This window comes from Epinephelus moara, chromosome 6, assembly GCF_006386435.1.
Source record: "Epinephelus moara isolate mb chromosome 6, YSFRI_EMoa_1.0, whole genome shotgun sequence".
Lineage (NCBI taxonomy): Eukaryota > Metazoa > Chordata > Actinopteri > Perciformes > Serranidae > Epinephelus > Epinephelus moara.
The window spans coordinates 32,866,329-32,878,384 of record NC_065511.1 but is presented as its reverse complement, the minus strand read 5'-3'; the positions used below and the strand labels follow the sequence as shown (position 1 = coordinate 32,878,384).

At 44.7% G+C, this 12,056-nt stretch overlaps 1 protein-coding gene across 2 annotated transcripts in view; it reads right to left on the bottom strand.

The window, feature by feature from the left end:
* Nucleotides 1-12,056, bottom strand: part of si:dkey-246i14.3 (ephrin A4) — a 43,312-nt gene that overhangs the window by 8,590 nt on the left and 22,666 nt on the right. For both annotated transcript variants that reach the window (XR_007570180.1, XM_050047799.1), the window contains exons 2-3: nucleotides 7,559-7,857; nucleotides 948-1,016 (exon numbers count right to left, since the gene is read on the bottom strand). Coding sequence is in view for 1 of the 2 variants with exons in the window: in XM_050047799.1 (XP_049903756.1) it covers nucleotides 948-1,016; nucleotides 7,559-7,857 (368 nt within the window). In the remaining variant the exon portion in view is untranslated. The remainder of the gene's footprint in view (nucleotides 1-947; nucleotides 1,017-7,558; nucleotides 7,858-12,056) is intronic.

The window sequence follows — 12,056 nt, the reverse complement described above, 5'->3', positions numbered from 1 at the left end:
GTCGCCAAAGTGACACGAATTTAATCAAGGCGGCGTGGTCGGGAGGTATTCGTTGGACGACATGTAGGAATTTAGTGAATGGTTCTCACATGCAGAGACAAACAACCTTGTGAGCAGCTTTTACTGCAATAATAATAATAAAAAAAAAAAGAGTGTGTGTTGATTCAGCCTGGGACAGCGCGACAAGCCCCCTGCAGATAGCGCTGGGATGGGAACTGGGACAGACGTCTCGGACACGCATATGAGGGGGCGCACACAGAGAGAGCCAGAGAGCACACGCAAAGGCCCATGCAGGACTGCACTTGAACACAATGTCCACAGACACAGAAAAGTGTTCATACACGTAGAAATGCCCACACACACACACACACGCGCACACATACACCAACAACTGTACAGGGATTCCCACAGTGACTGGGCAACATTCCCAACCGGAATGGGCAGCTCACTGGACTGGAAGACTAACATTACTCCAGGCGCGCTCTGGATTAGATCAACTCTGGGAATTTCACACTGGGACAGAGAGATGGAGAGTGGGAGAATGAAGGAGACAGGGAGGTTAAAAAAAAAGGAAAAGAATGGAGGGAGGGGTGAGGGAAGACGAGAGAGAGAAGAGAGGGAACTAATGCTTAAAAAACCCTCAATCCAATTAGGTTTAAAAGCCAATGTGGAGTGGAGTGTGGAGTAAGTCTCATCTTACAAGGTTAAAGATAATACAAGATTCTGAAGGGTAAAGATGAATTTAGCTTCCTTGATAAAAGTGGAGAATTAGAGCATTGCAGCTATTCAGAAGGAGAGGAGGAAACAGAAGGAGTAGTGGTGGGGATGAGGAGCAGTCTAAACATCATGCCCTGGTAGTGGAGATGAGAGAGGCAGAGAGAAGAGTCTCATGGTGTACAAAGGGGAAGCATGAAAGGAAGAGGAGATGAAAAGAGGAGTGTACTCACTGGGCTCGCAGCACACGGTGACACGCAACTTCATACATGGCAGAGGAGGGCCTTCATCTGCCGGTAGAGCTAGAAAGAACGACGAGATGCAGACAGAGAGGGAGCTTTAAATATGCTGCTTATCTGTTCAGCCCAACAAATGGTTAGTATTCAAAACGTGTCAAATGAAAACAGAAATTTGCACATGCTGAATCAAATCTTTCCATCAAATCGACACTTTTGAGAACTCTCCTGGTACTTTTGAAGAATTCTCGTGACAAGTGAAGCTAAAGAGCAGCGAGGTTTGTTTTTCTGTTGCTGCCAATATCACAACACAGTCTCCCTATGTCACACAGACACACTTATCTCCACAACTAAATAAAAGCAATAAAACATGCAATTGAGAGTGTGACCATAAAAACAAAAACAAGAAACCGCTGCGATATCAATACTGATCACGGCTCATGCGAGAAAACAGGCGAACATCAGCTGCATTACCTGTCAGTTTAGCATTGCTTTTACAAAACAAATCTGTCTGGAAAGTGCAGTTACAGGGGCTTTATATTTGAATTATTCACAAACAGCTGCTAACTCAACAGGGACCCACCGCACAAGCTGAGTGTATGATCGCTAACAGTCTGTCTCACTTTGTATCTGTGATTTCAACTGATAGGATGCAGCACGGAATAGCAGCGGGGCCGTGTTATACGGCGCCGTCGACGGTGGCTGAGAGAGCTCAACTCACACAGACAGAACATCTTCATTTTGACAGCACAAATAAACGAAACAAAAGCAAAGAGAGGAGCATGTTCACCAAAAACACAGACGGAACAAGCAAATGCAGAGATGCTGCAAGAGGTGCGCAACACAACAAGAGTGGGTTCCAACACGGTTTCCAGACGACACTAAAATCTGACCAACATGCACCCACATGCGAATTGTTAAACATTACCACTTGTCGGTGATGTTGGAAGATGAGCTAATGATGTTTATGTCACTCTAACAAAGCAAATCTTTACTCAAGGTCTGCGTATAACCTTCTCTCTGTAGATTCCACCTTAAACCGTAAAGGTCTAGTGTGCAGGATTCCATTGCATCTACCTGTGAGGTGTGACAATGCAAAAACGCGATTGGCCATATCTAAAGCCAGTGTTTGGTTTGTCCATTCTGGGCTACTGTAGAAACAACATGGCAGACTCTGTGGAAGAGGGCCCGCTCTGTCTGTAGACACAGACGGCTCATTCTAAGGTAACAAAAACGCAACAATTCTTATTTTCAGGTGATTATAAAGTAAAGAAAACAGAGTAATGAATATTATATTCCATCTCTGCTAATATATCCCCATAAATCCTACACACTGGACCTTTACTTAAAGTCCCCCTCCTTTCAAAAATGTGTTTTGCCTGTTGTTGCTTCAGCTGGATGTGTGAGCTTCACTGTGCAGAATGTGTGCGGACTTTGACCAAAGAAGGCTGTATTTACGTTCATGTTCTAAAGGAGGGAAAGTTTCTCTGTGCTTGCGTCAAATTTCCATGTAAGACGTGTATGTACAAGCATGGTTTTGTGACATCACAACAACTTTGAAAGTAAATCATGGTCCAGCACGCAACTGCTAACGTGAAACCTTCAGTGCACAGCAAGCCTCCAGGAACAACGCTGGGCTTTGATGCCAATTTGACATAGTGGCCAAACTGTGTAACTACAACTTCTGGGTCCATTCAGTGACACCATTGGGCCCCAAAATACTTTTTTCCCCATATACTCACATTGGGAGAGCGACATCTGTAAATCATTGGATACATTTTTTTTTTAAGCATCACCCCCAGAAAATGACTCTTATCAGGGTTTCAGGATTTCATCCATACAGTCAGATAACATCTCAAAAGTCTACAAGATTAATCATTTTAACTCCATTCAAGTTAGTGGTGGGTAAACAGAAGTTTGCTGCACTGTGGACAACATCTCTACGCAAGATCTGGGTAATTTCATTAGCAGGAAGTGTAACTGAATGGACTTTTCAGTGAAGAGACGTCGTGTGTGCAGCATTTAAATTTTTTGATATGATCAATATCTGCACATTTATAGATTCCATATTTTTATTTAACATCTGAGAGAAGTAGAGGATGAAAGTAGTTTATTGTACTATTTAAAAAAACATACTAGAAAATGATCATAATGGAGTATTATTGTATTCAGAGCAGAGCATTCTTGTATCAAAGAAATACTTCACTTGCAAAATGACCATCTGTTTATCCCCTACTTACCCTGTGTTACCATTCGTGTGTCTCAAATCACATACTTCCGTTAGTACACTAGTAAAGGGTAGTGTTGTGTCAAACAATTAGCTAGTTAGCAAACTAGCATTAGCATCTGTGTTATCGTTCGCGGTACCAAATCATTACAAACTGCTAAATTAACCCAATAAACATACTGCTGGCTTACACCCGACAACAGTATAGTGGTGCTTAGTGCAAAAAACACATGTATTGTACAATGCAGCTACGTTCACGGTCGCACAGTCCTCGGCTGCTATTTCCAGTTTGAGAAGTGGTCCCTCCCCTTGCGCTACGTAGCCAAGATGGCGACCACTGAAGGCGACAAGTGTCCATAGTTCCACACTCAACTTTTTGACTGTTTTGAGTGCACCATCCGGGTACTCATAGTGCACTGCATTTTTCCATACTTATCAGTGTGAACGCACTTATAAATACACTCAAAATATTAAGTGTAAGTACAGCACATGACTTTGTGAAGAAAACATTGTTTTTGAATGAAGAACCCAATTAAAATAATTAAAGTAAACGGGGACTGCCTTTAAAAACCACAAGACTAAATCAAAACATCCATTTACAAACTCTCACACAACTCATGCAGTGTAATCCAAGTCTTATTCATCCAGTCGTATGCTCAGTACTTTCCATAACACGTGCATACTCACTAAAACATTACGATTTACAACATGTCAGTACAAACTGCCTCAGGTATGGACGAGCAGCCTGAGTTTTGCATTTGAGCTCAGTTCAAACGCACATGCGTGTCCAGGCACACTCAGGGCACGCTACTCATAGGTGGAGGTGTACTGCGCATACGACTGGATAAATGAGACTTGGATTATACAGCAGGGGTTCTGTGAAAGTTTTAAAGGATCTTTTAATATACTTTTTGCTGTTGTTAAATTCTCATGTAAACTCTGTCAAATGTTTTTGTTCCGTTTACAGTGGATGTGCGTTATGATGTGTAATTTAGTGGATTGTGTTTAGTGTTTGGTGTGAATGTATGTTTTTTACTGTCACCATGTAACTGTGTAGACCCCAGGAAGAATAGCTGCTGCAATGCAAAAGCTAATGGGGATCTTAATAAACAAACAAACAAAGGATGTTTGCCTCTTTTGGATTCTCTGATCATTGTGGTGGCATGCAAAAAAACACCACCAAGGGGTTCTTCACAAATTCAAGGTAACAAGCTGTGAATAATTAATATGAGCTGGCCATTCTGTGGGTGAAGTCTTCCTTTAAAACATGTCTTAAGGGGATCTTAAGAGTTGTTTTTTCAGACTATTATTTCTAAGCTTAATATTTTGTTTAGTTTTAACAATGTGATCACATAATTTAGTGTTTGACTTTGACTAAGTGCATTTTTCAGTTTTCGCTGGCCCCTGGAAACGTTGCCATCCCCTCAAATGGCTCTGTGTTAGGAGCAGCTGACTATCAGAGGATGTCAAGGTGTTTCCTGTTTGTGGGATCTGGACATGGAGAAGCAGCGGGCGTCGGTCAGAAGGTCGGGCAGAGTCCCAGAGACAGTAGGCTGTCAGTGTCATAGTCTGTGGGAGCCGTCGAGAGGAGCTGAGCCCGGCTCAGACTGAGCCAACTAATGCCATTAGTGTTTCTAATACTATTGTAGTGTTCTCCCAGGCTAATGCCATTATACTGTCTCCAGTGCTGCGGGCCCATTCAGCCCACAGACCCCAGAGCCAGACATTTGGACCAACTTTACGCCTTATCTTTGATGTGGACAAAACACACACAATCGCTCGGAGCCCGATGTGGCCCGACCAGGGGGGGAGACACCCATTGTTGCTTTTCTCTGAACTGGCCTGAACAACCACAATAGCCCAGTGTGTATGTGTGTACATATATACATGTGTGTGTTAGAGTGTGTGTGTGTGGAAGCGCTCTCTCATGCCCTCACAATGCTCCATTGTCCCTTGGACCGCAACAGTAATTTATGTAAAGATTCTTTCTTTCTCTTCGTCTCATCCATCCCTTTGCTTCGTCGCTTTTGTTGCTCTCCCTTTTCTTTCTCCAGTGTGGATTCCTCTCATCCGGCCTCTCTCGTCCCTCTGCCCCCCCCCCCCCCCCCTCCCCTCCCCTTCCTGTACTGTCAGACTGTGTCCATCTTTTTCTCTTTCTCTCTCTCTGTCACTCCTCCACGCTTCTCTACCTCCGTCTGCTTCTCTGCCTGCCTCTTTTCCCCGCTCCTCACTGTCGTCCTGTATTGATCTCCATTTCTTCCTCCTACACTTTGCGGTCCCTGTGTCTCTTTGTTGTCAACCCTTCCATACCATGCATTCACTTGACTCTTTCATTCTCTGCCTTGTTTCATGTCCTCCCCCTCTTGGTTGGACTGACACCACAAGTTGTAAAAAGTAAAAAAAAAAAAGAAAAACTGATTTTACAGCCACTAAGCCATCTTCTGTGTCTCTCCCTCCCTTTTCTCCCTCCAGTGGTTTGAAATAAATGAGTGAGGGGAGAGGAGCACGGGAGAGTGTAATGGGAAAAGAGGAAACCATCACTATAATTGTGTAACAGCCTACAGGTTTAGGAAAACATCAAATTAATGTCATTCAGTGTGAATTTATGGAAAACATTAATGCTGTAAGCTGCAGTTTGCAGACACTCAAAGACTCATAAAAAACATTGCAAGTTGCTCTCAACCTTCTCATCCCGGCTGCCCGGCCACCACACTTCCTTCGACACAGGTGTCTTTGCACAGCCTGATGAACTGAAACATCAAATATTTACATCTTTTCTCTTTTCGGGCTGTTTTACTCAGCTTCCAGTGTGCGGAGCCTGAAGCGAATGTTCATTGCTTCACTGGAATAGAAATTTCCCACAAGAAAGTAAGTGATAATGCACTTTGCATATAAAAACACATACCTTTTAGCCATGTATTGAACCTCTACACTCTCTGAGGAACGACAGGAAACTAATATGCAGCTTGATTAATAATTATTATCAATAGGCAGTGCTGCTGAAGCAGATTATCTGAGTCTGTGGTGTTTAACTCCTGGAGTTAAGGTTACCTAAGGATAGGATGTTACACAATTTAAGCTGTTTTCAAAGCTTCCACTCCGTTTTTTGCTGATTGAGTCTTAAATATTTTATGTTACAGTGAAATACTTGAGATCTCAACCCAAGTTTTAAAGGGCTTGAAGTCATTTTTCAAGCAGTAATTCCGAGCATCACCTAGTTTCAGCTTCTTCACTGCAAGAATATGTCACTTTTCTTTTCCTTATGCGATGACACGATGAAAATCTTTTGATATTTCACCACTGAATGGACAAAATGGGCAATTTGAAGGTGAAATTACTATTTTAGGAAACTGTGATGGACATTTTTCACTATCCTTTAGTATTTCATGGACAATTAACGGTTTCCATCAGAAAATGGTCAACAGATCAATTGATAATCAAAATAATTTGCAGCGCCTACTGGCGGAAATGTGTCTGACGCAAGTGTGAGTATCACAGACTCTATATCAAGACGGACAACATGACAGCAAGCAAATACATCTTAACAGCGCCCTGGTGGCTGGCTGCAGTTTCAAACATAAACCCCACCGCCTCCATGTTAGCAGATGGGACATAAGCCAAACTAAAAGTACACGTCAAATTGTTACAAAAGATGGTCTATGTCATTTTAGGTCGTTCTTGTCATGCTGCTTTAAGTTCAAGTGTTCATTTCTTCTGACAAAGTTGGTTTTAATGAGTTATTTAGTGCTATAAAAAGGGAGTGTGATGTCATGATTAAAAGCCATGTGTGGCAATGGGTGTGCTCGCGATTAATGAAGCTGCTCGTTGTTGGTTGGAGGGCAGGAACTCGATACCTCGGAGATCGCTACTGCACAGATCCTGTCCCCAAATGACATTACCAATGCAAGATGGCAGCGGCTGTATTTGAGATATTTTGGCTTCATTTTTGTGCAGTGGGAGGAAGTGGAGACACGTTGTGTATCTCTGTATACAGTCACTGATGAGTGTCAACAACTGTCGAGTAAAATGAATTTTAAATGAACCTGCATGAAAATTCAGGACCGTTTTGTTACCTGTATCAAACTAGAAGGGCACTCTACGAATGCAGACTTCTGCCAAGGCCAAATGCCCTATCACACAACATTAACACAAGCAAAAAATAATTTGTGAATATGCTCCAAAATGAAATGGGTTCTCTCCTGGCCCATGCTTCCATGAAACTTGGGCCAGTATCGTAATCCTGCTGACAAACAAACAAACCAAAAACATAACCACTTTGGTTGAGGTACATGAGACCCACTTGAATCTCTAACTGACTGAATCCCCTGGCTAATGATCCCCAACCACCACCTCCACAGAAACACACTCATCCTCTACTCACAGCTGTAGTAGTAGTGTCGCCCTGGAAGAAACTCAAACCCCAGTGAGAACGGGGTGAACCTTTGGATCTTCTCAGAGAAGCGCACTGGTCCAAACGGAGCGTAAGGCGTGTTACACTCCCACCTCTTGATGGCCCCTCTGGTCTCTACGCAGCCCTGGAAAGAGGCCTCTCCCACCAGGTAGAGAGCCAGCGTCTCCGGCTGCTCGAGGTCATGGCTCCCCTTGTTGGGGTAATGTGGGCAGTAAATGTCCAGGTAGTCATTCAGATTAACCTGGATGGACAGATCTCCTCCTGTTAACCTGGAAAGGAGAACGACAACGACATTAATATTTCACGTAACGATTACACAGAGTAATACATGACTGAAGGGGAAAGGGAGGCGGTGATTAAGCGCAGACGGAGAGAGAAGGAAGACAGATGACAGATATTCCATAATTCCTTTGTGCCTGGAGGAATGTGGATAGTTACAGCAGATGGATTGTTCATCAATATTACACATAACGATTACACAGGGAGATAAAGCAAAGTTGTGCAGGTCTTAAAGAATGTTTTACTATCTAGTATATCGCAATGATACGACTGCACTTTACTTCTAAACCAGCGAGGGAGCGGTGTTGAGCGACAGATAGCGAGAACAACAATTCCTCATATGCTAATTAAGACCGTTGAGGGGAGTTCAGTGTAAAATAAACTCGGCTCCCTCCGCTCTCCACTCTCCCACCACACAGCACAGATATACAAACTTATGCGGACGTGCGTGCGCATGCACAACCACGTCTTCAGTCAAGGTTGACTGGCTTTAGGCATAACAACAACTCTGGACAAGACAGCATCATTAGAACAGAAGAGCTGCATAATGCATGCTCCTTTAGACTGCAGATTCTGACTTCCTGTCAGCCACAGTATAAAGAGTTACCCGTGTACAAACTAATATTGAGGAAGAGGGTGTGCGAGACAGATTGACGGAAGTCGATGGAGGATAAAGTCAGAGGGGCGAATTCAACATGAGGAAATCATAGGACTGTTTGAATCATAACGGCATGAAAAGACAAAGCAGGAGACAATAATTCAGAGGAGAAATGCGTGACAAAGTAATGTACAAACTAAAATGGAGGAAACTAGTGCGGAGGAAGAGGGGATGAGAGAAAGACTGAGGGAAGTCGATGTAGGACAAAGTACAAGGGGAGCACTCAAAGACAAAAGACAAAGCAGGAGACAAATGAGGAGAGAAAATTGTACAAACTAATGTGCAAATAAATATGGAGGAAACTAATGTGGATGCGAGAAAGATTGAGGTCGATGTATGAATCATAACTTCAAGAAAAGACGAAGCAGGAGACATTAAATAAGGAGAGAAAAACTAATGTACAAACTAATATGGAGTGGAGGGAGTGGGGATGCGAGAAAGATCAAGGGAAGTTGATGTAGGACAAAGTAAGAGGGGTACGTTCAACATGAAGAAATCATAAGACTTCGTATGAATCATAATGGCACGAAAAGACAAAGCAGGAGACAATAAATGAGGAGAGGAATGTGTGACAAATGGAGGGAGGGAATGTGAGTGATGGAGTGACATGAGACGAGGCCCAGAGGAAGGCAGATGGAGACTGATGAAACGAGGGCTGTTGAGACAGGTTAGAGCAGAGAGCTGGAACAAAAAAGGAAACGAAGAAAGCCAAAAGAAGGAGGAAAGTTGGATGAACAGGTGAAAAAAGAAAAGTAGAGTAAAGAGGAAAAGAAAGTAAAGTGTTTTAATTAGCGACCCCAGAGAGTCTGAGTGCAGACACACAGAGAGGAGAACAACGGAGTGGAAGAAAGCGAGGAGACGGACTTTAATTGGGCTCCTCTTTGCACGGAACGCAGGAGAAAAGAATGAGGGGCAGAATGTGGCTTGGGCAGAAGGTTCAGGTCCATCAGTGGGAGTCTTTATAGAGGGGTGACAGAGCGGAGGAGAGAGGAAGGGAGTGCTGGGAGTCAGTGAAGGGGAACATGGGAGGGAAAAGGAACGTGGAATGGGGAGGGGTGGATGGCGGCGGACGGCGGTTGTAGTCTCAAGTTAAGTAGGCGGACAGAGAAGAGGCCAAAAGAATAAATAAGAAGAAGAATGAGCGCGGGAGAGGAGGAGGAGGAGGAGGAGGAGACAGAGCTGACGAAAAAAACTGAAATGAAACAGATAGACATGACAGGAAGCAGGAGACTGAGATGGTCCAGCAAATCTGCAGAGGGTGGCAAAGATGGATGGAGCAATGAGAGGAAAAATGACAAGAGACCGGCGGAGAGAAAGGGGGGCCATATGGCACGGCGAAAAGAAAACTGAAATAGAAATCCACTTTAACTTTGAACCCGAATGTGGGCGCAACGGTGCACATTTCTGAGTGAGATAATGGAGCAGAAAAGTGTGTGTGTCGCGGGGATGCAGGTGAGACCCTGGAGGCAGGTCTCACCAAAAGCTGCTTCCTGCTCAATAGCTAGCGTGCAGAATTGGCGATCTATCAACGGGACAGGACGGCATCGATCGGGATCCCTCGCTCAGGACACACACACGCTCCGTCTGATCAATATCCCCTCTGCGAATGTGTGTGTGTGTGTGGCCACGTCCCGATAGCTCTATTACCTGTGTGTGCTAATTACAGCCGAACAAAGGAACTTGATTGTCTGGTTAAGGGAACACAAAAGCGCATAAGCCAGTGTCATCACGCACACACACACACACACACACACACACACACAAAGACACACACGTACTACCTGTGGTGCTTCTGAGGCTTCTCTGAGGCAGAGGAATGTTTACTTAGGTGCACCAGCTGTGGAAGTGTGTGCATGGGTGTGTGCGCGTATATGCAATGTAATAATAGACGTGTGCTGTGTCAACATGCTGCACCCCCTGCTATACATGTCAGTCACCTCAAGGTTCTTCTGCACTGCTCAGGTCCTGTTTCCCCCTCACCCACCCCCCCCCTCCAATCTGCATTCCTCCTCACCCCCTTCCTCTCCTCGATCTCCTCCCTCGTCTTTCCCCACTTCGGATGACATGCACTCATCCCCCCCATCTACTGCTTCACAGGTTGCACCTCCCTCCTGCTCTCCCACCTATTTCTGCCTCCTCAGTATCCTACATTACTGCCCCCCCCTTCCTCTCACAAGCCTCCAACCTGGGCTTGCGCCATATGCATGCCAGCAATTACAGAGACGGTGTGCTCTACTGATGTCAAACTGTCAGCCCTCTTTCTGTCCTCTTCCTCTCTCTGGCCCTGGTAGGCTTGGGTACGCCCTAATTACACACAGCATCCTCCCCTCCTGCCAGCCACCATGCAGCAGAGCGGTGACAGCACAGGGGCATCATGGGAGCACCGAAGGGGCTGTGGGTGTAAAAAAGAACAGAGTGCTGGAGCAGCCTATCAGCGGGAGAATCCTCTGGAAGCTGAGGAGAGGATTGGTTTGGTCCAGTGCTGGAGCAAGAGGGGAGAGGGCACTGACACAGAGAAGCACACACACACACACACACACACGTGTATTTCAGCACACATAGGTGAATACACACACACACACACACACACACACGTGTTCACACATGTCAAGCACACACACAGACATGAAAGTACTTTGGTAGAATAAAACATGCTCCATCCCCCCTGCCAGAGGGTGATCGGTGACACCCTTCTGAGGACTGGTGCAAGCTCTTGGTTGATAAAGAAAACTCGCACCGAGGAGCCGAATCAAAAGTAGCACGCTGGGCTCTTCAATGGAGGACTTGAAAAGGCTACCATTTATCCTTTTTATAATTGCTGGAAATCACATTCAAAATTCCAAAATTGAACATAACCAATGTCCTCCCAATGTGTGTCCGTGTTAACACGTCCACACAGAAGCACATATGCACGTGTGTGTGTGGGAGTGTGTGTGTGCAGATATAATGAAATGCAGGGGGTTGACTGTGGCAGAGACCTTTGATCCTTTAATATGAGAGAATAATTAAAGGAGCAACAATTCCACAACACAGCTTCAGGAATACAGAGTAGATACTCGATCACGCACAGCAGCTGCGTACTATGCATACTGAATACACTTGGGCACTTAACCCATGTACTGCACATAAACATGGGGGATACAAATAGACTACTAAAATGAAAATGCTGATAACGTGCATACACTGTATGCATCCTAAATGTATACTGTAGATACTATGGTTTTAATTAACACTTTCATGCATTAAAAAGCCTGCAGTAAAAGTCTGCCGGCTCCTTGTAGTGACGGCGGGAGGCCGAAAGGCTTGGTGGAGCCTCAGTTCTTCCGTGGTCAGTCACAGCAGGGTGATGGCTAAGTCTGGCCACTACGCTGACTGGGCACAGCACGCTGTGGTCAGTGTGCCTTGGCTGGGCATAGCATGACACAGCTTCAGCCTCTATGGTGGGTGCTGTAGCAACACTCATGGTGAAACTGGAGGATCTTTGGTGCTCTCTGAGGATGACTCTATGAAATGGTATTGTTTATTTCAGTT